Raw genomic sequence first — 27,997 nt, forward strand, 5'->3', positions numbered from 1 at the left:
GGGAGGCACTTGGATTCTTTAATTATTTTGTTTTGTATATATAGTAAATAATCTTTTACTCCCAAACATCACGCAAACACATTTACTACCAGACCCCCAAGAAGCAACAATCTTAAAAACCTGGGATTTGTAAAACACTGGAGAGATCTGGGCATTTTGCCCCAAATAAGGCAGCGAAGCCTGGATGAAAGCATTCTGTAATACTTGGTTAGCTTCCCACACTCTTAAAAGTGTCAAGCTATGATCCTTTCTAGCCAGTGCCCTCTCATATCTTCCCTGATCCTCTCTGGCCCTCCACAATTCCCCTTCACCCTGTACAGAACTAGAAACCAAAACCCTGCTCCTGCAGAGTTTATATAATTCCAATGACAGGTTTCAGAGTAGCAGCCGTGTTAGTCTGTATTCGCAAAAAGAAAAGGAGTACTTGTGGCACCTTAGAGACTAACAAATTTATTAGAGCATAAGCTTTCGTGAGCTACAGCTCACTTCATCGGATGCATTGCATTGCATTGCATTGCATCCGATGAAGTGAGCTGTAGCTCACGAAAGCTTATGCTCTAATAAATTTGTTAGTCTCTAAGGTGCCACAAGTACTCCTTTTCTTTTTATAATTCCAATGACTTCATTACTGTGACTGTATGAAAGTCCTTCTGTAACACAAAGAATGGCTTTTCCCTGCAGTTCCAGCCTGGAGAGCTCGCCACTTTATTCCCTTTATTTTAAGGAGTGAAGCGGCTGAAATTCCACTTGCCTGAGTCTCCAACCTATACAATCTACACTACTTTACTGATGACTGGGGAGGAGAAGGGGGTGGGGGAGGGTATTCTTATTAAAACCCCATTCAGAAGACAGAGCATGAAAAGATCAAGGAGTGGGACCTTTTAGCTCTCAATCCTCCCCTACAACAGACTTGAACGTAAACACTGACCTGCACAATTGACTTTCCTTTTTTATTCCTTAGGGGAAAGAGTGGCCAAACCCTCAGTTTCTGGCTACTCTGCTAAGAGCAGCTCCCAATCTGCCTGTAGTATTGGAGGCGAGCTTCTCACAGCTCTCACTGAAAGATGGTCTTCCCAAGTACAGGCACGGTGCTGGAGAAGAGCGATTAGGGATCTTACCTGCCGGACATCCAGACGGTACTTGAGAATGGGATCCACTGCGTCGGGTTCCTTCTGTGTCCACTGCAAGACATAAGAGTAGTTCTTGGATTGCTTCTGGCTGTGGGTGGGGTTGGGAGTGTCGTAGTAAAACTCTGGGTTGTAAGCTTTTGCTGGGAAAGAAAAAGAAAGAAGAGAAAGGGGATGGGTGTGGGGGTGGGAATTTAAGTTACAAAGTGAGATGGCAAGGGTGGTGAGATGGCAACTGTGGTAAGACTTCACTGACCAACTCTTCGGCCCAACTGCAGCTGAGGAGGTCCTCTGTGCCCAGGGGCACAGGCTGGCATCATGCCAAACACCTCATTTACATTTTAAAAGCCATTCAAACCATATGTTTTTATGCTCCCATTTCCACTGGCTAAGGTACTGGGGGGAAGGTAACAACTCAGTGACCCCCAGCACACCATGACACTGCACCAGTGAAGGCAGCAATGGGTTTAGTTCTGTGGTTGAACTAACTCTGATCTCCCTTCTATCTGAAGTATAGATTGAGGCAACAGTTTAGATTGAGGCAACTTTAAAGTGGTATTTTTGTAACTCCTGTTTCATTGGCTGCTTCAGAGAGCCTCCTGCTAACAATCCCTGGGAAAATATCCTTTGGCCAATAGATCATATTTGTATTTTAAGTGGGAAAGATAGTGTTTCTGAGCCAATGACTCCTCCTAGAAAATTAAGAGCTGCACTGGAAGAGAGAGACAGAGGAAAATATGCACTAGAAAGAAGCTAGATGGTTGGTAACAGAAGGATTTTTCATGGGGGCAGCAGCATACCTTTATTTGCCTCTGCTTCCACAGATAAGATCAAAGTGAGCTGGATTTGTGGTAGGAACTGGGTTGGGTCAAAGACCCAACCCAAAACCTTCCTCAAGTTTGCCCCTGAACCCCTTTCCTCTGTGTTCCTGGGCTTCTGGTGACAAGCACCAAAATATGACACGGAAAGCTGCTTTCAGCTGCTCTCCAGCCTTGAGGAGTTTGAATAGGATTCAGGGAAGTGTCCAAACTTTCAAGGTCTTAATTGAATGGAATCCTGTGCCTTGTGTGGTTCAGCCATCTCTTGAGACAGCTGCCCACCCTTGGACGGCAATCAAGGCATCAGGGCCAGAATGCGATTTTGAACACACAGATTCCAAGGCCAGAAAGGACCATTGTGATCATCTAGTCTGACCTCCTGTATAATACAGGCCATAGAACTTCCCCAAAATAATTCCTAGAGCAGATCTGTTATAAGAACATCCAATCTCAATCTATAAAGAATGTCAGTGATGGAGAATCCACCAGAACCCTTAGTAAATTGTTCCAATAGTTACAAATATACACCTTATTTCCAGTCTGAATTTGTCTAGCTTCAACTTCCAGCCATTAGATCATTTTACACTTTTCTTTGTTAGACTGAAGATGCCATTGTTAAACAACTGTTCCACACATAGGTTTTCATAGACTGGAATCAAGTCATCATTTAACCTTCTCTTTGCTAAACTACATAGATTAAGCTCCTTGAGTCTATCACTGAGGCATGTTTTTGAATCCTTAATCATTCTCATGGCTCTTCTCTGAACCTACTCCAATTTATCATCAACTTCCTTCTTGAATTGTGGGCACCAGAACTGACCACCATAGGCACCAACTTTTCTCAGCGCCGGGGGTGCTGGCGCCCCTCTGCCGCTGGCCCTACTCCACCCTTTCCCCACCCCTGCCCCACCCCCATTCCAACCCCTTCCCCAAAGTCCCTGCCCCAACTCCCTCCCAGCCCCTATTGGACCCCTTCCTCAAATCCCTGCCCTGGCCCCGCCTCTTCCCCGAGCGCGCAGCATTCCCCTTCCTCCCCGCTCCCAGTGCTTGCCGTGCAAAACAGCTGTTTTGCGGCACAAGTGCTGGGAGCTAGGGGGAAAATGTGGGCATGCAGCACGCTCCAGGGAGGCGGCGGAGGAGAGCTGGAGTTGGGGGCATGGCAGGGAACTGCCAGTGGGTGCAGTGCACCTACCAGCCCTGGAGCACCCACGGAGTTGGTGCCTATGCTGAACATAGTAGTCCAGCAGTGGTTGCACCTGTGCCAAATAGAGAGTTAAAATAACTACTCTGCACCTATTTAAGATCCCCCCGTTTGTGCATCCCAGGATTGCATTTGTTCTTTTGGCCACGTTGTCACACCAGGAGCTTGTGTCCAGCTGATTATCCACCACAACCCCCAAATCTTTCCAGGGTCATTGCTTCCCAGGATAGATCCCTCCCATCCTCTAAGGGCGCCCTACATTCTTTGTTCCTAGAAGACGACATTTACACTTAGCCACATTAAAACGCATATTGTTCGCTTGTGCCCAGGTTACCATGCTATCCAGATCACTCTGAATCAGTGACCTGTCCTCTTCATTATTTACCAATCCCTCCATTTGTGTGTTATCTGAAAACTTTTTCCAATGATGATTTTACATTTTCTTCCAGGTCATTGAGAAAAATATTAATAGAGTCACTGCACCCAGCTTAATGGAGTAGCTCCAGATTTACACTGTTGTGACAGAGCTCAAAATGTGGCCCCACGAGTGAAAAGGGACAAGGCAAGAGATGGCCTTGAATCAGAACTCTCCCTGGACTTTGCGGGAGTCCAAATGCAGGTGTGAATTTCCCAGACTGGGGCCATCTCTAAATAGCACAGACTGCTGGAGTGCAGAACATAAATATCATCATCACCCCCCAAACACTCCCATTGGCAGAGCACACTCCTGTCACTTTACACTCAAAGCATGGGCCCTGTCATTCTATGGAGGTGTAATCAGGCTTAGAAGGATTCAGTGTTTTCTGTTAAACATTCATATTATCCATCAGAGTTATGTCCAAGTCTTTTTTTCTTATTTTTATCGAAAAATTTTTGCACAATCAAGAAGTTCAGAATCACCTCAGAGATTAATTACTGCATATTCAGCTTTGTATTGACTGTAGAAGTCAAGTTTCATAATGGATTCCGAAATGATGATAATTACCATCTTGCATAACATTAATTCCTTATTAATTGACTCTGAGATGGAAGTGGCAGCAAAGAGGGGGGGAAAAATGAGCCCTTTAATGATGACTGCGGCATATCAGATACTTTTAAAACTTCACTTCTGGAAAATTGAACTGTTGCTGGACTTTTTTCCAACTGTTTTTGGGTGAAAGGAGAACCAGACAGATACACATTCAGATCATATTTTTGGGCCTTATATGTAGGTGAAGCTGGAGAGTGGATTAGCACTGACCAGACCATAGGAGTGTGACAGTAGTGCTGCTTGCCTATACAAGGTGTGGGGAGAAGGGAGGGGGGCATGAAATAGGTGAGGGACAACCTAGAAGTCACATTGTGCCTGTAAAACTTTGTAACAAAGCTAAATTTCTTAGCTGTGGAAGAAGCTAACACCCCCATGCACCCATCCATTGTAGGTACTTACATGGCCCCCATGACCACAGTATCTGAGCACCTCACAATCTTTAATGAATCACAACACCCTGTAAAGTAGAACAGTATTATCCTCATTTTACAGATGGGGAACTGAAGCACAGAAGGGCTAAGTGATTTGCCCAAGGTCACGCTAGAAGTTTGTGGCAGAGCAGAGAATAGACCCCCCAAGTGGCCCAAGTCCCAGACTCATGCCCTAATCGCTGGGCTATCCTTCTCAGATATATGTGCTAAGAAAGAATTCAAAAGTTTCAGGCAGCTGTATGAGTGCCAAGGTTTTCCCTGGACCTGTAGATGTTTGGTCATTAGAACGGGCAAAGAAGTTTGGAATCGGAAAGCTAGCACTAGAAAGCTATGCCCTGGCTCTCGAGAAAGGCTGGAGCAGAAGGAACACGCTGGCTGCTAAGGGGATCCCGTCTCATGGGACTGAGCACCACAAACTGAATGGCATTAATACATTAAGTACCAGCTCCAGAAAGGATCCATGTGCCGGAAGCACTTCGAAGTCCCCTAGGAATGAGTAAGCTTTCTAGAGTCAGAGTTCTGTTTGACAGAGAATAATGGACTTCATTTCGCAATGATAGCATAGGTGCTGGCTGCAGGCTAGTGAAGAAAGGGGCATAAGTTACGGAAAGAAACCTAATGCCACACAAATGTGCAGAGGTCTGAAGGGATAGGGGAGGGGTCACTAGAGAAGGGGATGTAGCTGGTCAAAGTAGGATGTTCTGGGAGCATGTCAAGGGAAAAGACTAAGGCCAGCATAGTACCAGTGCCTGAGAAATGACTAAGTGAAATAAAATAGATCCCCATCAACCTTCCACTGCTCCCGGCCACCACACACACACACACACACACACACACTAAGGGCTTGTCAGTACAAATACTTGATCTGCTGCAAGATGGGGTGTAAATCTACCTCTGTAGAAACTGGGGCCCATGTCAAACCTCTGGTCAAGGGAAAAACAGCTTTAACGATCAGCAGAAGTGGCTGGATCAGACGTGTGGTTTGAGCTCAAGCGCCACTCCCCCTTTTTGCTGCCCATGGAGTCGGAAAGGATTTCACTCACCGTACATGCTGGATTTGCACAAATCCCAGCAGCAAATCCACCGAGTAACAGCATTAGACCCTGCCTAGTTTTTATCTAAGCAGATGTCGCTGCACAAAAATTGGGGGAAACCAGAGGGATACACACTAAAAGAAGGGTTTTGTTTTAAAAGAAAGGACTGGAGGGTGATGGGATGCCGAGTCTTACACACCTTCTTGGTCAACATTTAAATCCGATTCAGGCTGTCTTTAGCGGAGAGTGGATACCAACAGATAGCTGTACAGTGGCCTACGTGAAATGAGTTTGGTGTGTGTCACTCCTGTTCCTTTAGAGCAAGTGTTCACACCACAAAAATGCACCAACCCAATTGGCACTAACTAGCCCCCTTCTAGGCAGTGGCAGCAGAGGCACCAAGGGCTGCATGAGCTGTGGAGGCCGAGCTCCCCACTCAATCCTAGAGGAAGTCCTCCCAGGACACAACTGAAGCACCCTGGTGGGGAGAGTGGATGGCGGAAGCTTGCCTGTACTGTACCCAGTGTACGGAGAGAGGGCGTCTGTCTCCAAGGCTTGCCAGCCACCAAATTCGCTATAAGCAAAGTCAATTAAAAACATAACAAGGAGGCGCCAATTTGTGAGACTTACCAGACACCTGGAAGAGGCAGGTGGAGACCCCCACATCGTTGGAGATGCTGCACTCATAGCTACCACTGGTCTCCCGGTTCACGCTGTCCACCTTCAGCTCCGAGTAGTCCTGCTGCTCTGTGGGGGGCAGTGTCAAGAGGTTCCCATTGAAGCGCCAGACGGCTGTGGCTACCTTCATGGGGCTCCCCTTCAGCATGGTGCACCGCAGGGTGACGCTGTGGCCCATGCCCTGGCGGATGTCCTGAGAAGTTGGTTCCACCACTGGGGGGACTGGAAATCATAATGACAAGAACAGGAAGAAAATCCGTCATTGGAGCAGCAGTCCGTCTCCTAAGCTAGAGCCTCACTGGCTGCCACATCATCTCCCGGAACTCACACCCCTGCTACTCTTGACTGCGTATTGTTCCCCTTTGCTAGGGTGTGTCCAAGCAACAGCTGCAGCAGCCATTTCCCAGCAACTTGTGACTGGGCTGGAGCAGGTTGCAGCCACCTCATCTACAATATGTAGGGGCGGCCCATGGAGAGCACAGGTCCTAGGATACAATACTTCATCTACATCCACTCTGCCAAGGTGGGATATTGTATGCCGAGTCCAGAACAAGAGCCGTAGTAATTCCTCCAAGCCAGTGTGATCTGCAATCATAAAGCATAGCGAAGTAGCTCTTAAACACGGAAATCGGTTTTCTCCTGTGCAACTTAATACAGAGGAGGGTTAAAAATATATCAGCTATATAAAATCCCTGTCCACCCTCACAGAGCACAGAGCCCTTGGGAGGGCTGTGGGGCATTAGAAAGCTATAATGGATGCAAGAAATCAGAGATACATGACAGCGCAGTCTAGTGGTTAGATTAGGGGACTGGCTGTCAGGACTTCGGGTTCTGTTTTCATGTTTACCATTGACTGACTGACCTTGAAATGCAAATCACTTCCCCTCTCCATGCCTCAGTCTCCTCATCAGTCACAAGGGGCTAACAACATATATTTGCCTTCCTGGGGTAAGAAGGCTATGAAAATCCATTAGTGTCTATAACACTCGGAGACCTCTGGAATGTATGAGTGAGGCATGCAGATGGGACTTGGCATGGGGGTAGTGTGAATCACCACTGCATGGGCTGTACCTATTTTATCTATTAACAGAACACTTCAGTTGCCAGGGCTATCAATCCAGCACCTTCCACCAGCATGAAACTCTTGATTAAGAATAAGAGAAACACAAAAGCGCTATTGCTAAAATGAGTGGGGCTGCCCCAGCATAAGCGAGGGCAGAATCTGGCTCTTGGACGGCCCAAGCTCCGAAAGAGAAAGCAGAGATGTCTTTATGTACATCTAGTACGATAAAGACTCTTCCTCCATGAGCCTGGTATCCTCTACAGTCCTGTGGGCAACATCGACCCCTATATGTCTAACGGGAAAAGATCTCCTCTGCCATGGGGGGCAAGAGCGTCTCCAGGTCTGGTACAACAGTGCCTCCTCTGCTAGGTCACCCTTGTTTGACAGTAACCATCTTATTTTCCAGGTACCTGGCCCAACTCTCAGCCTTTTGATCCTTCTCTGCAGTTAAATGGATTAAAAACAGCCGTGGATGGAGCGTGCCTTGCTCTGTTGAGTGGCATGGTCAGCTCATTACAGATGGTTTGCTAGTGGCATGTCTCAGCAGGCGCTCTGAGCACTGACTTGCCTTTGGCTTGCCCGTCTCCCACCTCGCAGAGTTATAATGTGAGATGTTGTTTGATTAGACCTAGTGTCATCTTCATCCCCAGCTACTCTCCCATTTCTTGGGTCACATCTGCTCCTCAGTTGAAGCAGGCAGGCTCTCATATTCTAATCGAGACCGGCTGGGGAAGTGAAAAAGAGAAGGCTTCAAAAATGATGTGGCAGCAACAGACACTCAGCCAAAGCAAATGAGCTAGCGGGGGGAGTCGCCATTTCATAGCACTAAGGAGGCCATGGAGGTCTGTGAGATCTGCAGAAGCAGTGTAGGTCATTATGCTGGAGAGGGGGGCCAGGAGCTAGACAAAAGGTCCCCTTCCTGGCTCCAGGGACACCCTGTGCCCTAGTAAAGAGGGACTGTATGAGGGCAGAAGACAGGCAAGAAGGGAGCAGGGGCAGGGCTGGTAGAACCCAGCTCTTTCCTCAGGGCCCAGGAGCTGCAGGGGCTACTGCAGCTCTGAATGTGCAGAGGATGCTCTGGGTCTCTGCCACCATTCTGCAGCGTGGGGGTGGGAATGAAGATTCCCTACTCAGACTGCAAGGCAACCAGGATATGTGACCATCACTCTCTTCTGCGTGCGCGCGCAGGGGTAAAATAAACTGCTGCCTCTAATTACTTTTTCCCCTGCATGGAGATGCCCACCTCCTCAAACACAAAGCAGCACCTCACAGACTTTAATGCATGGGGCTGTGGGAGCTGTCCTGCTAGAAGTACCATAAAGCCAGCATCCTGGCTGCTCGTGGCCATTCAGCTCCGATGACATGCTTTAGGGAGTTAGAGAGCTAGTCCTGGTTTCCTGGCCAAATTCCAACATGGGCAACTCCCTTCCATTTCTCCCCTAAACCCTCTTGTGTAGTGCTGGTGTGCGCTGTAAAGCGTGGGCTATGTTCCACCCCAGGTGTGGCTGCATTCAGCACTGGGTGAGCAATCTCTCCATACACAGCCTTCCAGGATACATTTGCATGAAACGTGCTATGCAATTGTACAAGGACTATTGGTTTCCTCTGGCGCCAAATAAACTGGAGAACAGCAATGTGGTGAGAAGTATTATGAAAGGGGTGAAGAGGGCAGAGCATTGCTCTGCCAGCCAGCATTAAAGCAGCAATACTTCTCCAGCAGGCTTGTTCAGAGGCTGCTGCTGCGAAAACACAGTGCAAGGCAGCCCGCCTTAGCCACAAAATTATTGTGCAACAATCAAAGCCATAATCACTCACCTGCTCGTTAGGAACAAATAAAACCAAATTAAAGTGGCTTCACTCGGTCATCCCAAGGATCTGAAAGCCAAGAGAGACCCCAGCCAACATCCTCACAGCAGCCAGTATGGGAGCTTTGCAGCAAATGGGGCTGCTGGGGTGGCAGGGCTATTTTTAGAAGACGTCCCAGGGCGCTCATGGCGAAAAAGAGCAGGAGTCAGGGAAGCAGAGTGAAGAAATGTCAAATGTCCAGGGTGGAGGGTATTAAGCAACACAAAGTAAGAAGCAGCTAATACTTTCCGATCTCAAAGCACTTTACTAACACAAATGAATTTTCTACAGGGCTGCCTCAGAGCTGGTATTCTCACTATTTTACAGATAGGGAAACTGAGGCACAGGGCAGGAAACTGACTTGCCTAGAGTCACACAGTCAGCAGCAGAGCTGGGAACAGAGCCCTGGAGTCCTGCCATCTAGTTCTGTGCTTTAATCACCACACCAGGCTTCATCCCCTCTCACAGAGTACCCATTTGGAGCATGTCTTCACTGCAATAAAACATCCATGGCTGCCCCATTTCAGCTGACTTGGTGTCATGGAACTATAAAACTGCAGTATAGATGTTTGGGCTCAGGCTGGAGCCCGGGCTCCGAGATCCTTCCCTTTGCAGGGTCCCAGACCCTGGCTCCAGCCCAAACCCAAATGTCTACACCGCTATTATACAACCCTGCCGCCTGAGCCCAGCGAGCATGAATGAGCTGAAATAGCACAGCCCTGGCTGTTTTATTGCCTTGCAGCCATATGTTTAGAAAATTCTTCGTTTTTATTCAAAACATACAAAAATAAATTCCAACTGCAAGTGATAGAAATAGCAAAGTCTCTCTAGATTAGGGAGCAGTTTTATTCTCCACAGCCTTCAGACTGCTCTGCTGCACAACTCTCCCCGCAAACTTCGGCCCAAACTTAAAATGCGAGCTGTAACCATCTAACCCAGACGCTTACCGCCAATAGGAACAGAGCAACTCCTGCAGATTCCATTTTATCCCACGTGCGTGAGCCGAGATAATGCAGGAACTAAGGGGTCAGTTAACACTGCAAAAGAACAAACCTAACCAGGAGCGGAATTACCATTAAACACACTGTGTGGTGGCACGGGGCCCCCAATGACAGGGGCCCCCCAAAATGCAGCAGTGCAGCAGGGCTCAAGCGGGCAGGCGGCCTGCATGCCATGACTGGTGGCCCCTCACCGCTCCTGGAAGTGGCCAGCTGCTGGCATGTCTGTGCGCGCCTCTGGTGGAGGTGGCTCCATGCGCTGCCCCCGCCCTGGGCAGTGCTCGGAGACCCGCTGCCCCCTCCCCCACAAGGGGCATGCAGAGACATGCCAGCAGCAGGGCTAAGGCGGCTGCCTGCCCACTCTGTCAGCCTCCCTCCCTCCATGCCGCTCCTGGAAGTGGCCGGCATGTCCCTGCTGTCCCGGGGGGAGGGGTGATGTCTCCGCATGTTGCCCCCGCCCTGAGCGCCGACTCCACAGCTCCCATTGGCCAGGAGCTGTGGCCAATGGGAGCTGCAGGGGCAGCAGCACACGGAGACCCCTTGCCCCTCCTAGAAGCCGCTGCCGGAGAGGTGTGTGTGCCGGTCGCTTAGGGAACTGCACCGCCCGAGATAAGCACCGCCCCTCTGCCCTCCTCCCACATCCCATCCCCCTATCCCAGCCCAGAGCCCGCACCCTGCCCCTAAACTTCCTCCCAGAGCCTGCATGCCTCAACCCCTCCTGCACCCCAACCCCTTGCCCCAATCAAGCTACCACACTTTATTTTCATTTACTTTCTATTACTTATAATATAGGAGGAGGATGAAGAAAAAAAAGAATGAAAAACGGGGGGGGGCGACAAAAATGAAGCTGCGCACAGGGCCCCACTAACTCTAAATCCACCACTGAACCAAACACCCAAATTCCTGTGAGAAAAGACTGCCCTTTCTGGAAAGGGATTGTTATTAACTGGGTTTTGTATTACACAAGTTATCCCAAGTGCTTGCAAAAAATCTATGAATGGAACTTCTAACCATGGCAGGGAAACCAGCATGTGCCCGTCTCAGGGCCTTATTAGACACACCTGACCCCATCCATTTCTCTCCTAACTTGAGAGGGAGCCGCCAACTGCCTGGCACTCATTACATACACACACAGGCTGCCTCCTCTTTCTCTTTTCGCTGATGTGCAGTATTAACACCACCACCCAGTTTAAGGTTGCTGGGGCCTACCAGCTGACCTGCAGCACAGCATACCAAGTAGTGAAATCAAGCAGGAATCTTCTCTTCTATCTGTAGCACCAGATCACAGGAAAGCAGAGGGGCCAGGACCTGGGGAAGGTGGAAATGAGTCTATGATGATCCTACTCCTGTTGCTGTGGCTACTGCTGTATGTGCACATTGGGCCCGAGGATACATGGAACTCTATGTAACAGCTCATAGCTGTCCTAGCCCATGCAATATTGTAACAAATCCATGGCCATCACAACACTGTACACTGGGGAGCAGCAGAGATAGAACTCATTCTCCTGTTCCAAAAGCACAGACCCTTACCCTCCCGAGCTAAAGAGGACTTTGGTTCTGTACTGCTGTAACACAGAGCTGAGCCGTTTGGCTGCCATCCAGTAGTACACGCATGCATCTAAGCTAATTGAAGGACTTATTCTCAGTATGCTAGTAAGGCACACAAAGTCCCAACCAAAGCAGTTTTCCATATGGAAATAAATGCTAGATTGAACATGTAAATGTCCCTCACATGCTTGTTTAGTAATAGGAAATGGTACTGCCTACTGGTTAGAGCAGGGGAACATCGATCAAGCTCTCTCAGTTCTAATCTCAGCTCCAACACAGATGCTCTCTGTGGTTTTGCAAGAGAACACAAATCAGATGTCAATTATAACATTCAAAAACCAGTCGGAGAACACTTCAATGTCTTTGATCACTCGATTACAGACCTAAAAGTGGCAATTCTTCAACAACAAAACTTCAAAAACCAGACTCCAACAAGAGACTGCTGAATTGGAATTAATTTGCAAACTGGATACAATTAACTTATGCTTGAATTAAGACTGGGAGTGGATGTGTCATTACATAAAGTAAAACTATTTCCCCATGTTTATCCCTCCCCCCCGTTCCTCATACGTTCTTGTCAACTGCTGGAAATGGCCCACCTTGATCATCACTACAAAAGGCCCCCCCCCACTCTCCTACTGGCAATAGCTCACCTTATCTGATAACTCTTGTTACAGTGTGTATGGTAACACCCATTGTTTCATGTTCTTTGTGAATATAAATCTCCCCACTGTATTTTCCATGGCATGCATCGGACGAAGTGAGCTGTAGCTCACGAAAGTTTATGCTCAAATAAATTTGTTAGTCTCTAAGGTATCACAAATACTCCTTTTCATTTTGCAGATATAGACTAACACGGCTGCTACTCTGAAACCTGTTCCCCGCTCTGTGACTCAGTTTCCCCATCTGTAAAATGGGGATGATAATAATAATGCTTACATAGTGGAGTCCTAAGGATTGTGTGTCCGTAAAATGCTTTGAAGCCAAGCTCTAAGAATTGCCATTCTTACTAACACAACAAATCTATCTAAGCACACCCTGTTTGGAGCGGGGGTGGGGGTGGAGGGAGGCTGGAATTCAGAGGAGAGCAGGGTTGTTCTAATGCCAGTCACACGCTTCTCTTTTAAAAAAAAGTGAGTTAAAACGTAGGCACATGCAGGCAGAATCTCAGCTTTCCAGCTCTCTTCTTCCACAAACTGCCAAAGCCAATTAACTCAACTAGTCAAGTCTTATTGTAAAAAAGATTTTGTTTAGTGATTTACTCTGTAATTAGCAGCAGTGCTTAGTATATTACACCGTTTCCCACAGCAGGTATTGGAATAGAGTCCATTCTGGGTGGGAATCTCCAGGTCTTTTGCCCCACATACGCTCCTACTAAAAGGAGACCTAATCCAGACATTCTGGAACTCTGCTTAGAATGAGTGTCCAATTAATTCATGGTAATGAGACACTACACAGACAAGTACTCCCCTGCAGTGTAAAGCCACATCATTCCCATGGCTCTGTTACCTTGAAGTGCTAGGTTTCACCACACTTGGTTTCCTTAATTGAAAAAAAAATAGTCAAAAAAGATGGAGCAGGCGCGCGCGCACACACACAAATGTATACAAGTAACTCCCACCCATCACCAGATCAGAAAGGGCATGTATGCAAGAGAGAAAGATTAAAATAATGAACATACCCATTTTAGAACAAGATGCAGCATGCTAGTTTCTTAGTTACTAGCACATCAATGGCATAGAGCAAATCAAGGATTTTGGCACAAATTTAGAGAGAAATTCTGTAACCAAACCACAGTCAATTAGGGCTTTGCTATTTTGCTAAATGCAGCTACATGGAACTTCATGGCAACAGCTGGGATAGAACTCTGATTCACCTATCCTGAAAAACACCCACCTTTGCAACTTTAGCAAAAGAATCTTATTTGGCTGTTAGCAATAAAGGACCTATGACACACAGTCGAGGTTCTGTTTCCGTTCTCTAGGAGACATTGGTGTACATGCACACACAGGCATGCAAATTCATTGTAATACCTTTCTAATGACACATCAGGATGGTGACAACCTTCAACTCTTAACAGTCTATGTGGTGTTTCTACCCAACTACTCATTAAACATCAGCCAATTATATTCTACCCAGAATGTTTTCTGAATGTGTCTCTCTCTCTCTAGATTAGGACAGGACACACTTCATCCTGCTTTTTAATGGTGCATAGGAAAGCTACATGACCAGCTAGGGTCAGGAAGTAAAGAATCTCAGTCCCAGCTGAAACTGCAGGATTGAATTCAGGGAGGCAAATGGGATCACCCAGACTAGAATTTGGTAAGATGCCAGGCCTGACATGCCTATGAAAGTGTCCCAATGTTAGCATCCAGTCTTATGCACAGCAAGAAGTTCCAAAGGCCCGTGCCCTCCACACAGCATGTATGAACACCTCTGTACCCCAGCAAACCCAGGCAGGCAGGCAGTGCAGTTCCTATGGAAGAACTGAAAAGCAGCAGCCCCTGCTGCATTCACAAGAAGCACCCGGAGAAGCTCTCAGCCACATTTCACTCTGACTATCCAAGCCTTTGACAAGGTCATTCTGGCATTTATTCTAAATCTTTACATTTCCCTTTCCCTCCTCCTCCCCCTCTGATCATCACCAACCAGGAGCACAGCTTTATTTTATATTCCGGCTTAATTCTCCCTGGGGACATACAGGACCTCGGAGTTTTAAATGCCAGCAGAATCGCATACAAGGGAAAAAGAGAAAAGAAAGAAAATTGAATGTGCTGCTCTATCTGACTCTTCTGAGCATCACAGAGGGCTGCAGGGAACCAGCACTCAATAGCTGGCAGAGATAGATGCACAAGACCCAGCAATAAGGGCAACGGTTGAGGGTAGTTGATACCATTTCCACCTGTGAGAAGAATCACAGACAGGGAGTATTTTATGCTGAAAGTGGGGAAACTAAGCCCCCAGCACTAATGTGAAAAGAAGGTGAAAGTAGATCCTTTAGTGTCTGGTGTGTCAGATCCAGGGACAAGCCCCACCAGATTCCTAAGCAGGACTTTGGAACAATGGGAGAAGAGACTGGTAATCTTCCCAGGTTTTATATTGAGCCCATTGCTTGCTGAGACAGAACTTTGGGCAATTAGAGAATGCTGCTGGGATACCCATGCAACACAGACCTGAACAATAAAGCTCATACTTATGCACCTCCCTGGGGTGTTTCAACACCTTGATTTAAGGAATTCCCCAGTAAAACGGGACAAAAGTTGAGCCTGAACCTCAGGCAATACTTCCTGCTGTTGGGGACCATAGGAACAGCCCTTCCGTATGCTAGAGTCTCCTTGCACCCAAGACATCACCTTTCATCCAAACCAAATGACAAATCTTGAGCAGACTGTGGAAGCCAAACAATCAGCCAATTAGCACCATTTGTGGGTTTGATTTTTGTGGTGTATTGCTGCCTACTAGGAACTGGGCTGAGACCCTCTGGTCCCCCACTACTGAATTCCCACGGATTTCAGAACAGCCATTAGCGAGGAATGGCTCTTGGTCATTGCTGGCTGGATTCAAAGTAGCAATGTGGAAGGGAAAGGCTCTGTATCCCATTACCAGCTGCTGGGCATTCCAATCCCCTGTATGTTTGGGCCTTTTAATAAAAATCACTGAAAGTTAAAAGCAGCGAAACTGCAGGTAAACTGCTGCTGAAAAGAGCAAACCTGTCATAAGGGAGGAAAAAAATTATTGCTGTAAAATACAATGATCCTCAAAGCCAGAGGTGGTCAGAGCCTTTTGCTCTCAGCTGGGCTATAGCTTTACCTTGCTTTCTGTTTTGAGTCTGCATGCTAAGTTGGGAGCACTAAACACTCCCTAGCTGCTTCCAAAACAGACAGGGAAGCGAGGGGAGAGCAGCCAGAAACAGATAAAGTTATTAAAAACCAGAGTTGTGTCAACACAAAGGGTGGGGCCTAAAGTATGAAGAGGCAAGGTCCCAATCCAGGAAGAGTCTGGTGGTGAAGGAAAGCAGTTTAAGACAATTATAATAGCAAAATATTGACTATTAATCATGAATACGTTGTGACGAAGTTCTTCCTCTGCCTTGGTAGGTACTGCACTTATTGGCAGATTTGCTCGCCTCAGAGGTTCACGGCAGCCCTCAGTTTAGCCACTTTTGCTAGTGGCTCAAACCTGCCATTCACTCAGCTAACCTCATCACTGGTCAGTATAGGGAAAGGGAGGAGAACAATCCCTGCAGTCTTTGCTGACCCACCTAGTGGGTCAGGGGATAGGCCAGGGACCTTCCCCTCTAGTGGGACCCACAGTCCAGGTCACCTGCTCTTGTCTCAAATAGGGAGTTGAGGGGGATGGGGGGAGCCCAGGCCCATGCTCTATTCCAGGTTCCAGCCCAGGGCTCTGTGGATTGCAACTGTCTACAGTGTCTCTTGTAACAGCTGCAACTCCCTGGGCTATTTCCCCATGGCCTCCTCCCAACATCTTTATCCTCACTGCAGGATCTTCCTCCTGAAGCCTGATCACACTTATACTCCTCAGCCCTCCAGCAGCACGCCTTCTCACTCCTTGCACACCCTCCCCTAACTGATGGGAGGTCCTTTTTAAACTAGGTGTCCTGATTAGTCTGCCTGCCATAATTGATTCTAGTATGTTCTTAATTGGCTCCAGGTGTCTTAATTAGCTTGCCTGTCTTAATTGGTTCTAGCAGGTTCTTGATTTCTCTAGTGCAGCCCCTGCTCTGGTCACTCAGGGAATAGAAAACTATTTATCCAGTGGCAGTATATTTGCCTTTGACCAGACTCCTGTATCGCACTGGTCTAGGTCTGTCATAATGTTTAATTTGAATTCTTAGCCATTACCTATTATACAGATAAGATGTAGAGGCTGGATGCTAAGGGTTAACAACAACAGTCCTATTTATCTACAGAACAGGGACAGAGCAAACTTCCCCCATACCCCACCTCTCTCCTCAGATTGGGTTTCAGTCCCTCATCTGGATCTTGGGGCAATAGGGAATTTCAGTCTCCATGACCCTTTCAGTCCTTGGGCTCTTTGTTGAGGCTTCCAGGAAAAGAAGCTAATCAATGTCAGCCCTGGAAGTGGTGTTTGTCTCGTGGATCTCCTCATGGAAATGTTCAACTTGCTTCTCATCAGCCATTAGATGGTAACAGCTTTTTGACATTACTAATGTGGGAAGAATTGTGACCTGGGATATTACCAGCACCACTTAGGTGCGGGACAGAGAGGCAGACAGATTACATGATTTAGGGTCACACAAGGAGTCAGTGGCAGAATTTGGAATAGAATCCAGGAACCCTGACTCCAAGTCTAATTGCCTGACCCTACTTTCTGGGCTTTCAGCAGGAGTCGGTGTCACAGCTGGGATTAGAACTCAGGAGGTTCCTGGCTCTCAGTCTTGTGCTCAGACTACTAGCAAATGCGACCTGTCTCAGAGAGGAACAATGAGCGATGTGATGGGGACTCTCTTGCCAAAGCTGTGACACTTGACATATTCTCTCCCTATTACCGCGTTTGGACACTGTTTCTACAGGGGAGGAACATCCCAAGCCCACTAGCGAAATTCTGGAGCACCTTACAGCAACTGGCTTTAGCTGCAATATTCAGAGCTCTGTGGCTTCTGACAGCTGCAGGCATTGTGCACTCATAGAAATCATTCTTCTGAATTCAGGGTTGTCATAAATATAAAGGGAAGGGTAAACACCTTTAAAATCCCTCCTGGCCAGAGGAAAAACCCTTGCACCTGTAAAGGGTTAAGAAGCTAGGATAACCTCACTGGCACCTGACCAAAATGACCAATGAGAAGACAAGATACTTTCAAAAGCTGGGGGGGAGGGAGAAACAAAGCTTCTCTCTCTGTCTGTGTGATGCTTTTGCCGAGGACAGAACAGGAATGGAGTTTTTGAACTTAGTAAGTAATCTAGCTAGAGATGCGTTAGATTATGATTTCTTTAAATAGCTGAGAAAATTAACTGTGCTGAATAGAATGGATAGTCCTGTTTTTGTGTCTTTTTGTAACTTAAGGTTTTGCTTAGAGGGATTCTCTATGTTTTGAATCTAATTACCCTGTAAGGTATTTACCATCCTGATTTTACAGAGGTGATTCTTTTTACTTCTATTAAAATTCTTCTTTTAAGAAACTGAATGCTTTTTCATTGTTCTTAAGATCCAAGGGTTTGGGCCTGTGGTCACCTATGCAAATTGGTGAGGATTTTTATCAAACCTTCCCCAGGAAAGGGGGTGTAAGATTTGGGAGGATTTTTTGGGGAAAGAAGTTTCCAAATGGCTCTTTCCTAATAAAAAACCCGGTTAGACATTTGGTGGTGGCAGTGAAAGTCCAAGGGCAAAAGGTAAAATAGTTTGTACCTTGGGGAAGTTTTAACCTAAGCTGGTAAAAGTAAGCTTAGGAGGTTTTCATGCAGGTCCCCACATCTGTACCCTAGAGTTCAGAGTGGGGAAGGAACCTTGACAAGGGTGCTTTCTGCAGCAGAGGGCAATGGAAGGAGACCAGTGACAGAACTGGCATCCACTTAAGGACCACTGTCTGCTGCCCATCCCTGGTGCCTGCTTCCCTCATCCTCCCTATCTGGCCAACAGCTCTGTCTCATTTCATCTGGACTCAGACCCAGAGAGAGATTTGTTAGCCCACTCACCAGATAAACACGTTTTGACATTTGATTTGCCAGACTCCTTCAGTGACAGACTTCAAACTGGGCTGGCATAAAAGGAACATCTCAGAGGAGCTGAGTCCACTTATTGCAGAGGCAGCAGCACCTCACACAGTCATCCTTTTAATACCAAGTGGAGGGGATTTAATCTGTGGCAGAGGGGAGCTTGCAAGGCACGGGGAAGGAAGTACTTTTCCCAGTGACAGACTGGAGCACTCTCATGTTGCTTTTCTTTCCATTTTCCATCAGGGCAGGATGGATTTTATTCCTGGGAGGCAATGATGGGGGTCCGTGCTACAAAACATCAATCACTCCCATTCCTGGCTCTTCTGATTACACCAACAAGAATTGCCATACATCCCCCATTCTCACCTAGGGCACCAAAAATCAAGATTAGGTTCCAGATTTGAACCAGTTCTTCAGCAGTTCTTATCTGGACGGCTGCAGTTATCATGCATTCTGTAATATGGCATCCAGCTTTTTGAAACCTCTTTGTGATGCCCCTCATTGATTGGGGCACCTCTAGCACTCAAAGCACTCAGCAGTGACAATGGCATTTTTATTAGTTTGGGTAACATATGCCGATTGCCGAGCCATCCCATCAGGGAAGGGATAACCTTCTCTACACGTGTCTGCGGAGAACCCACCTGGGATATTGCACTCAGATCTGGGAACCTCAGAAGATTGGGTCTCAGAAGATTCATGTCCCAGATCAGAGTGTGGAGAGCCTTCTCTCTACAGCTCTCAGGAAACTCCAGCTCTCTGTTCTGAGCACTTCATTATTATAACGATAGTTACAAAGTGATGTGAGTTCAGAAAAATGACCAAAGAGGTGGAGGGACTTGCTTACAGGAAAAGATTAAGAGATTTAAATATATTTAGCCTGGCTAAGCTACAGCTGGGGGAAGGGAGGGATAAGGTAACATCGTCTGCAAATATCTGAAGGATATAAACACTAAGGATAGAGAGTAATTTAGCATGGACCAATGGAGGGTAACCAGGACTAATAGGGTCAACTTAAGAAAATAAAAATTTAGGCTGAATGTCAGGAAATCTTTTAATTCTTTACTGATTTAGGCAAAATTATGGAAAGACCAATATTGGATGCAGTTAGTAACGAATTTAAAGATGGCAGCATAATTAATGCCAAACTTGGTTTTCTGGAAAAATCACTCTTGTCAAATACATTTTATATTGGTTTTTGAGAAGATCACAAGTTTGCTTGAAAAAAGCAAAGATGTTGACATAACACCCTCAGATTTCCATAAGACAGTTGTCCTAGTCCCGCATGACATCCTGATTTAAAAAACATTAGTACTATAGAAAAATCTATATAGCCCATGTTAAATGGATTAAAAAGTGGTTAACTAATAGAATGCAAAAAGTAATAGTAAATGAGGAATGTTTCTAGTGCGGTCCCACAGGGATCTCTTCTCAGCCCAATGCTATTTAATATCAATGCTATCAATATCTTTGCAAATTTTACCAGCAATGATTTTATATTATCTTCCAGTTAATTAGTAGAATAAAATAGTGAAGTGGTAAATAATGATGTGGACAGGTCAGTAATACAAACTAACCTGGATTTCTTGGTAAGGTGGGTTCATTTGAACAATAATGTGTTTTAAACACAGCCAAATGCAAGGTCATGTGTCTAGGAACAAAGAATGTAAAGTCACACATAAAAGAGCTATCCTGGAAATCTGTCTCTGAGAATGACTTAGGGGTCATGATAACTAACTGAACATAAGGTCTCAATGAAACGCTGTAGCTAAGAAGGCAAATGCAATCCTTGGCTCTATAAGCAAGGGAATATCGAGTAGGGAGGTGGTATTACCTCTGTATTGAGACTATTAGTGGAATACTATGCCCAGTAACAGTGTCCACACTTCCAAAAGGCTGTTGACAAATTGGACAGAATTCAAAAGAAATACAAAAGTGATTAGAAGCCTGGAAAACCTGCATTATAGTGAGAAACTAAAGCAGATCAATCTATTTACTGTGTTAAAGAGAATGTTAGATGATTTGATCACAGTCTAAAAGATCTACATGGGGAAGAGATTTCTCATAGAAAATGGCTCTTTAATCTAGCAGAAAAAGAGAGAATGAGCTCCAATGATTGGAAGCTGAAGCTAGACAAATTTAGACTAGAAATAAATCACAAAATTTTAATGGGGAGGGTAATAAATCACTGGAACAACTTACCTTTGAGGATCTGGACCCATGTCCTGAAGTATTTGTGCGCCTAGCTCCTGGGCCATTGTGAATTCCCCCTCATTTGCAGTCTAAGTCAAGACTGGGTGTCTTTCTAAAAGATACACAATAGCCCCTGGCTGTACAGTGCCATTTCAAATGTGGGGAACCTCACAATGGGGCGTCCTGCCCCTGGAGAGGCACTAGAGAACAAGCCTGCACCACTACTTACCCCACAGTGGTTCCTGTCCTGGCTCCTTGTTCTGCCTTATTGGCTCTCACCACAGCTTGCAGGCGGGGCTGTCCCCAGTAGTGCCCTGACTTGCCCCTTTCCTGGTCCTTGCATCACTGGGTCACCTGCCCCAAGATGGGTTGCTGTGGGCCAAAAAGTGATTGGGCAATGGCCTATGTGACCCCCCACCCATCTCTGTGTCCTATGGCTATATTTCAAACAGAAGTGATGGCTTTGATGCAGCGATTCCTGGGTGTGGGTCTTTAGCCTGAGCTATGTAGGAGGTCAGATTAGATCATAATGGTCCCTTCTGGCATTAAAACATTTTTTTTAATCTATTAGATCCATTAGTGAAGACAAAGCTATTCTTGGCAATTAAATAATTTTTCCACCCGTGCAGACAGCAGAAAAACCTCAAGGTCAGAATAAACTATATACTATAAACACTTTTGCTTTCTCACAATTCTGCGGAAGGTGGGCTTCCCCCGCACTCTTTGCCTGTGAGGAGAATTTGGGAGGCACAACTTTAGCCATAAGGAAGCCCAAATTTCTAATGGGTTTCCAACAAAATAGCTTCATTTGTGTGCACAAAATACTTTTCATGTGCACATGCAAAGTCAGTGATGGGTGCCTATGCACCAAACTAAAATGCACAACTGCTTGTTTCTACATACAAATGCAGGTTTTGCATGCACAAACAAGTGCAAAGCAAAAAATCTGGCAAATCACTATTGGAGGCCTAACGAAAATTGGCCCCCGCGTGTCCCTGTATTTTCCTCAGACCCAACTAGCGATTGCTATTGTCTCATCTCTTCAAATTCACCTTTATCCTGTCCTCAGCAAAACATATTACACTGAGTGCCACTTCCTCTCTCTCCTTTGCCAAAGCCCCAGTCTCCCATTTCACAGCACAGCAAGTAATTGGCCAGGAGGCCATGTACTATGCATATGCTATAAACTATTAAGGAAATCCCAGCAGGGCCATCACTTTTAAACCCATTTATATTGCATTAAAGTGCTATTAGCTACTATATTCTGGCTCACAATTAGGATAGTAAAGTGTCTCTTCACTATAAACACTAAGTACAGAAATCCCTGATCAGTGCAAATGCCGTTTTCATTTATTGTCCCTTGAGCTAGCCCTCAGCATTAGTTTTGGCATGACAGCCAACTCCTGCTATCAGTTGCACCCAGAAGACTTGGGCCCACGTCTCAACACATTTGCAAGAGGTGAGATTTATGGAGCTCATCAGATCCGAAGCAGAAATAGGTTGCAGCAACCTTCCTTGGGCTATCAATGACTGGCTGGAATGGTTGTCAGAATGACTCACCATTGCCACGCTACGTTCAGCCACATAGATCACTGTGAAGTCATGCCAGATTTTCCCATCCCCTTCTGAGCAGAGTTTTCAACCCTCCCTGATTACCTTTCCTCCCTGCATTCCAGGAGCTCAGAAGAGAAGAATCCAGGCTTAGAGACAGGATTCCACCCAGTCAGTTGCAATGAGAGGTTTCCTAAGGTCGGTTGTGACCAGAGCTGTGTGAAAGTCTCACAGTCAAGCGTGAAGCCATATGAAATGCAGTGGGTCTGCATAGAAACATAAGACTCAGGCCCTGGCTGTCAATCCCTGGGCCCAATGCGGGTTCTGCTGTGAACTCATGCAAGATATTCAGCCTCACCAAGTTACTTGCCAACTTAAAGACCATAAGGAAGTGTTGGGGGTCTTCCTTGGAGACCATTTAAATCCAAAAATCACAGCTGAAATTTGAGGCTAGGAAGAAGAGGAGACTGTGCAGCAGGGAAGTGGGGGTAGGGGTGGAAATTAGAACCCACGTGAGCAGAAACAGGAAAATGCCCAATCTCAGAGCAAAGAGAAAAGGCTGGCATTGACTGGGAGGAATTTCTTCCTCAATCAGAGATTGGCCCACCCGGAAAAGTACAGTCTTAAACCATGATTCGAGGACTTCAATAGCTCAGACATAGGTGAGAGATTTATCGCAGGAGTGGGTGGGTGAGATTCTGTGGCCTGCATTGTGCAGGAGGTCAGACTAGATGATCATAATGGTCCCTTCTGACCTTAATATCTATGAGTCTATGAGATCAGAATATAAACAGCGTCTTCCTATAGGAAGCTTTTAAAGAAGTCCCCATGGCCTTCCTAGAGAGCTGAGGTCCTAGCTTCCCCAGCACAACAGTCCTGGCCCAGGATGGGAGTGGAGAGAATACTGTACCTGCCAAGGAATCCCTAGATACCTCTGGAATTTACTTTGCATGGAAACATTTTCCCTTTGGGCAAATGGAGTTGGTGCTGTTTCAAAGTTTGGGTCAGGAATGGTGGGGGCTGATTAGAATCCAGAAGCTCTCTCTGGATGCTTAGCTTCCTAGTAGGGTTTCTGTTCACACCGGGAATGTCGCAGGGATGTCCACTGTGTATTAAATCCCCTCAAATCTCCCTTACCCCAGGAGTGGTATTATATTCTGTAGACTCCCTTCAGCTGCTAGCTGGAGTCTTCCAGCAGGTTCTGGGGGAAACAGTTCTGCTGCAGTGACAGCATCCCTTCCTCCCACAGGACTCAGCAGGAAGTGAAGGGGTGTCATTCAGGTGAGTGCAGCCTGCCCTAAGATGCAGCCTGCAGCTAGTACAAGGACAAAGCTACAGACATAACCAAACTGGTGAACTCCAGCAACAAGCAGTTACCGCTCCTCCCTCAGGGAAATGCAGGTGTTTGGGCTGGCTGGGTTTCAGCTCTCAATGTCACAAAGTCCTGGTGGCCCTTCTTCCTGGTTTAGCGCCTAAGGGCTTGGGTGGGGACTATCTGCACTGTGCCTGAGGCACTTCGGCAGAGCTTGATGGTTAGTATTGGGAGGGGACTTCTTTTGGAGACTTCCACATTTTCCTTTTATCTCTCCCAATGACCTCCTCTTCCTCTGCTCCCCCAACACTTCCTGAATTGTGGTGGCTCTTCTTCCAGACTCAGTATGGCTCTCTCCAGGGCGTTGATAATTAGCTGGGGTGCATGCAGCATTCAGCAATGGAAAGACATACGCTTCTTTCCCCTGCTTTGCTCCCAACCCTGGAGAATGAGGGCCAAAGAGCAGCCTCCCAACTCTCTTCTCCGGCATCCAAGTGATGTTAGCGCTACAGGTCAGGCCACAACACAGGAGATGGCCCGAGCCCAGACAGGCCCTGGGCAAAATGGTGGTTCCTTCTGTGGGGGAGCTCATCAGAGGGCTGGGTATGCTACAAATGGGCCAGGGAGCCTTTCCATCCTGGGAACATTCACATAGATTAGAGATGGGTGCCAGCTGTGTAGTTTCTATTTAGACCAGAACTGAACATCCACAAACCTCAGGGGAGTTGATTTCAGATTGGGGGCAAAGCTTCAGGGAGGATCCGGGGACTTATTTTAACACAGCTGGCTCAGCCACAGCCAAGGGAAGAGAGCTACTGGAGCATGAATCCCCATAGGGCTATCTGACACGATGGAGTACTATGAGCATTATGGCAGCACCTAGAGACCTCCACTACGCGAGGGCCCTGTTGTGCTAGGCACAGTATGAACAGAGAAAATGACAGTCACCGGCCCAACCCAATATCTGCAGTGTGCTCTCTCTCTCTCTCTCATATAAAATTAGATCCTTTTTTGCAGGAGAGTCTGGCCAAAAATTAGGATCGAGGCAGTTTATAGAAAAGTGTATTTGTCCCCCTCCCCCGTAACCAAGAAATAGATCAACAGATTTAAACCAGTTCTCATCTGGAACCGAACAAATATAATCTCTCAGCGCGGGGAATTTATACACCAAGTTTTGCCTCAGTCCCTCATTACAACCACAAAGATATTTACGGGCTGAACAACAGTCTGCATAAGGGTTCAAATGAAAGCACTGGCAGGATGCTAGCCAAGGAGCAGTCATGTGTCCTATCCCAGGGACATTTTCCCCTGCCCTTCCTGCTGGCATCCAGATATAGATACAGGGCTGCCATATGGTGTCTTGTATCCACCCCAACTAGGATATGTGGGCAAGGACAGCACTAATCTACCCAGAGCCCTGACTTGGGTATCAGGAGCAACTACGAAACTCCTTCCCTCACAGCTGCCACTCAGCCAAGAGCAGCAGTGACAGTCCCTTTACCTCTCCGAGTATAATGTATCTGGTACTAAGCTTGGAACATGCCAGCTTTGCCAAACTGCTTTCAGAGGCTCCCTCTCTCCACTGCTCGTGTGTTCCCCCTTTAGGCCATTTGGATACCCCTTTCTTCACCTTGCCCCATGTCTGGTAACCCCCAGCCATAGCACTGTCCAGACGAGCTTTGCTGGGTCAATTTCAATCACATAAATAAAACCGAAAGAGAGCTCACTGCACAAAGGAGGCTTCCCAAGAAAATTCCCATTAATGGTAGGGTGTGTGAACCTTTCCATGAAGCAACAAGCAGAGAAGAAAGAGACTGAAATGCCCCTCAGAGAGTTCTAACGATTACACACCAAAGAGAAACATAATTAAATAAGTCTAAATCCTCCCAGTTCTTATGCTGCAAAACTCAGAACAAACTGCCTCCAAAGAGCAACTCCCTGGCACAGCTCAGCACAGCACTGAATGCCAGAGACTGGGAACTGGCTACTCTGGGGATCCTCTGGTTTAGACCTGCAAAGGCTATGACTGCAACCACCATAGATCTCAGGGACGGAGCTTCTTTCATTGCAGAAAGGGCTACAGGGTGTGGAGCACAGTGCGCTGAACTAATGGAACACCTCTCCAATGCCATGAGGCTGGCAGGAAGGGAAAGGCTGACGATGCTTTATAGTCAGCAGGAATTACATCCAGATCAGTCACCCAACTCCCAGATTTGACACAATCCATTTCTAAAAGTCAATCCAAAATGCCAATGGAGCAACAGTCAAGACCTCGGTCACCTACACCACAGGGCTGCTGGACAGTACATACCTTCCCTGACTAGCATAACAAACCCATGGTCACCTAAGTTTCCATGGGTGTCACTATGACTTTGCACCGTGGCCATCTGGAACACCACTGCAATAGCAGGGATGGAACTGAGCCCTACCCCAGCAGGGCAAGCCACTACAACTAGAGCTAAAGGAGAATCTCCATTAGCTACTAGCAACATATGGCCCATAGCACACAGCTGTGCAGTCCTAATACTATTCAGCAAAGGGCAGTGGTATGTGCATTTGCACGTGCATACACAGACTCTGGGCAGTGTATTCCCAGGCACAGAAACTGGGTGTCGATCACAGCATGTTTAGTCAGAAGCATAGGGAGCAACTAAACTCTCGCTTAGAAAAGGCATTTACATATATCACTCCCGAGATCAGTCTGCTCACTAAAACCACATAACTCACCACTGTAGAGTGTGGCCAGGGGATGAACATGGGGAGGTGTTCATCACAAAGCGGGACTGGATCACAGAATCAGACTTTACATCTGCTGTGAGTAGCTGCCATTCTATTTAAAGAGAACCAGTCCAAGGGCATGCATGTGACCGTAATTAATTTCTCCTTTGCACTAAGAAAGTCCTCTAGGGTTGCAAACACTTTGGAGATATATGAGGCATGATTTCTTCATGGCTTTGAGGAAAGATCTTACTTCCCAGAACCTCAGCTGGTCTTTAATCATGTGGATGCTAAAAAAACACAACCCCAGAGTTTTGGGCAGGGGTCGGGGGCTCTCAGACCCTCCAGGGTCTCTCTTGTGGAGCAGGTATGGAAAGGTGGGGAGGAGGGCCATCTTCTGACCCTCGTTATCTATGTACACACCACAGCTTCTGGCAGCATAAGTTATCTCGCTTAGGGTGTGAAGAAGCCACCCCCCTGAGTGAGGTAAGTTACACCAACCTAAACACCAGTGTGGACAGCGCTACATCGGTGGGAGAGCTTCCCCCGCCAGCATAGCTACCACTGCTCATGGGGGCTGGAGTAGTTAAGTCGACAGGAGAGCTCTCTCGCATTGACTTAGAGAGTCTGCACTAGGTGCGCTCAAGTGGCATCAGTGCAGCTGCGCCACTGTAAGGTCTGTAGTGTAGCCATAGCCCCATGGGAACGGTCACCAGGAGAACTGCTTTGCGGCAGCAGACTACAGACAAAGGGAATTAAAAGGATAATACAACAAATAAAACAGCCCAAGGCTAAAATTCTTAGCAGGTGGTTCCAAACTCCAGCTCAGATAGCCAAATCTAGTAAGATGGAGAAGGCAGCTCTGAGTTGGAGATATGGGTCACCTCACCAGCAGTCATGCATCCCAGATCTGGGATATGGATTCATGCCTCTGCAACTAGCTGCACATAAACTCACAAAAAGCTGTTGGAAGTTCAATGGAGCCAACAGCCCAGTTCTAGCCAACCCCAGGATAGGCTCCATGCCAGGAAGTCTTGAGAGCATTTTAACGGAGCAATGAATAGCCAAGCTTGTGGTTTAGTGGAGGTAGGGCACCAGCAAAAAGCTCCGACATTGAGGGGTGGCTTCCACAGCTGATTGAAGCAGAGTTTAATGCATTTCCATTTTGAGTTGTGTATATCCACTGATGCTTTTTTACTTATTTACTGTTTTGCCCCTTTCTTCCCCTTGTGCGCTTCTGTTAGTACCACAGATAACAGGTCAAATTGATGCAGGCTATTACTTGCCTGATGTACAGCACTGCAAACTGCTTAGCAGGATTCCAAAAAGGGATGAAGCAACTGTGTGTCACCAGGAACAACATTTGCAGGTGCGTGAGCTAGAACAGGAAAATGTATCTGTGCTTACTTGAAAATTTCCTTTGAGTAATAAACAGACAGTTACAATGGGCAGTTCAGCCTGCTTGCAGGTTGGGGGCAGAACCAGACCTATGTATCTTAGGTACTTATCTGGCCCCACTGTAGTAGCTGAGTGCCGCAAAACCTTTAATGTGTGTATCCTCACACCACCACTAGGGAGGTAAGGCAGTGCTATTTGGGAACTGAGGCACAGAGAAGTTAAATGACTTGCTCAAGGTCACACTAAGTATGTTGCAGAGCAGGGACTCAAACCTGGGTCTCCCAAGTCCTAAGCGATTATCCTAACCACCAACTAACTCTTCTTTCTTGTTGCTAGTAGTAGGGAAATGCCCTGCCTCTC

The 27,997-nt window shown here is 46.8% G+C and overlaps 1 protein-coding gene across 5 annotated transcripts in view; it reads right to left on the bottom strand.

The window, feature by feature from the left end:
- MDGA1 (MAM domain containing glycosylphosphatidylinositol anchor 1) overlaps nucleotides 1-27,997 on the bottom strand; it is a 196,645-nt gene that overhangs the window by 60,357 nt on the left and 108,291 nt on the right. For all 5 annotated transcript variants that reach the window (XM_043511602.1, XM_043511606.1, XM_043511605.1 and 2 more), the window contains 2 exons: nucleotides 6,272-6,541; nucleotides 1,119-1,270 (listed from right to left, as the gene is read on the bottom strand). In XM_043511602.1, coding sequence (XP_043367537.1) covers nucleotides 1,119-1,270; nucleotides 6,272-6,541 — 422 coding nt within the window. The remainder of the gene's footprint in view (nucleotides 1-1,118; nucleotides 1,271-6,271; nucleotides 6,542-27,997) is intronic.

Source organism: Dermochelys coriacea, chromosome 3, assembly GCF_009764565.3.
Source record: "Dermochelys coriacea isolate rDerCor1 chromosome 3, rDerCor1.pri.v4, whole genome shotgun sequence".
In the NCBI taxonomy this organism is placed as follows: Eukaryota; Metazoa; Chordata; order Testudines; family Dermochelyidae; genus Dermochelys; species Dermochelys coriacea.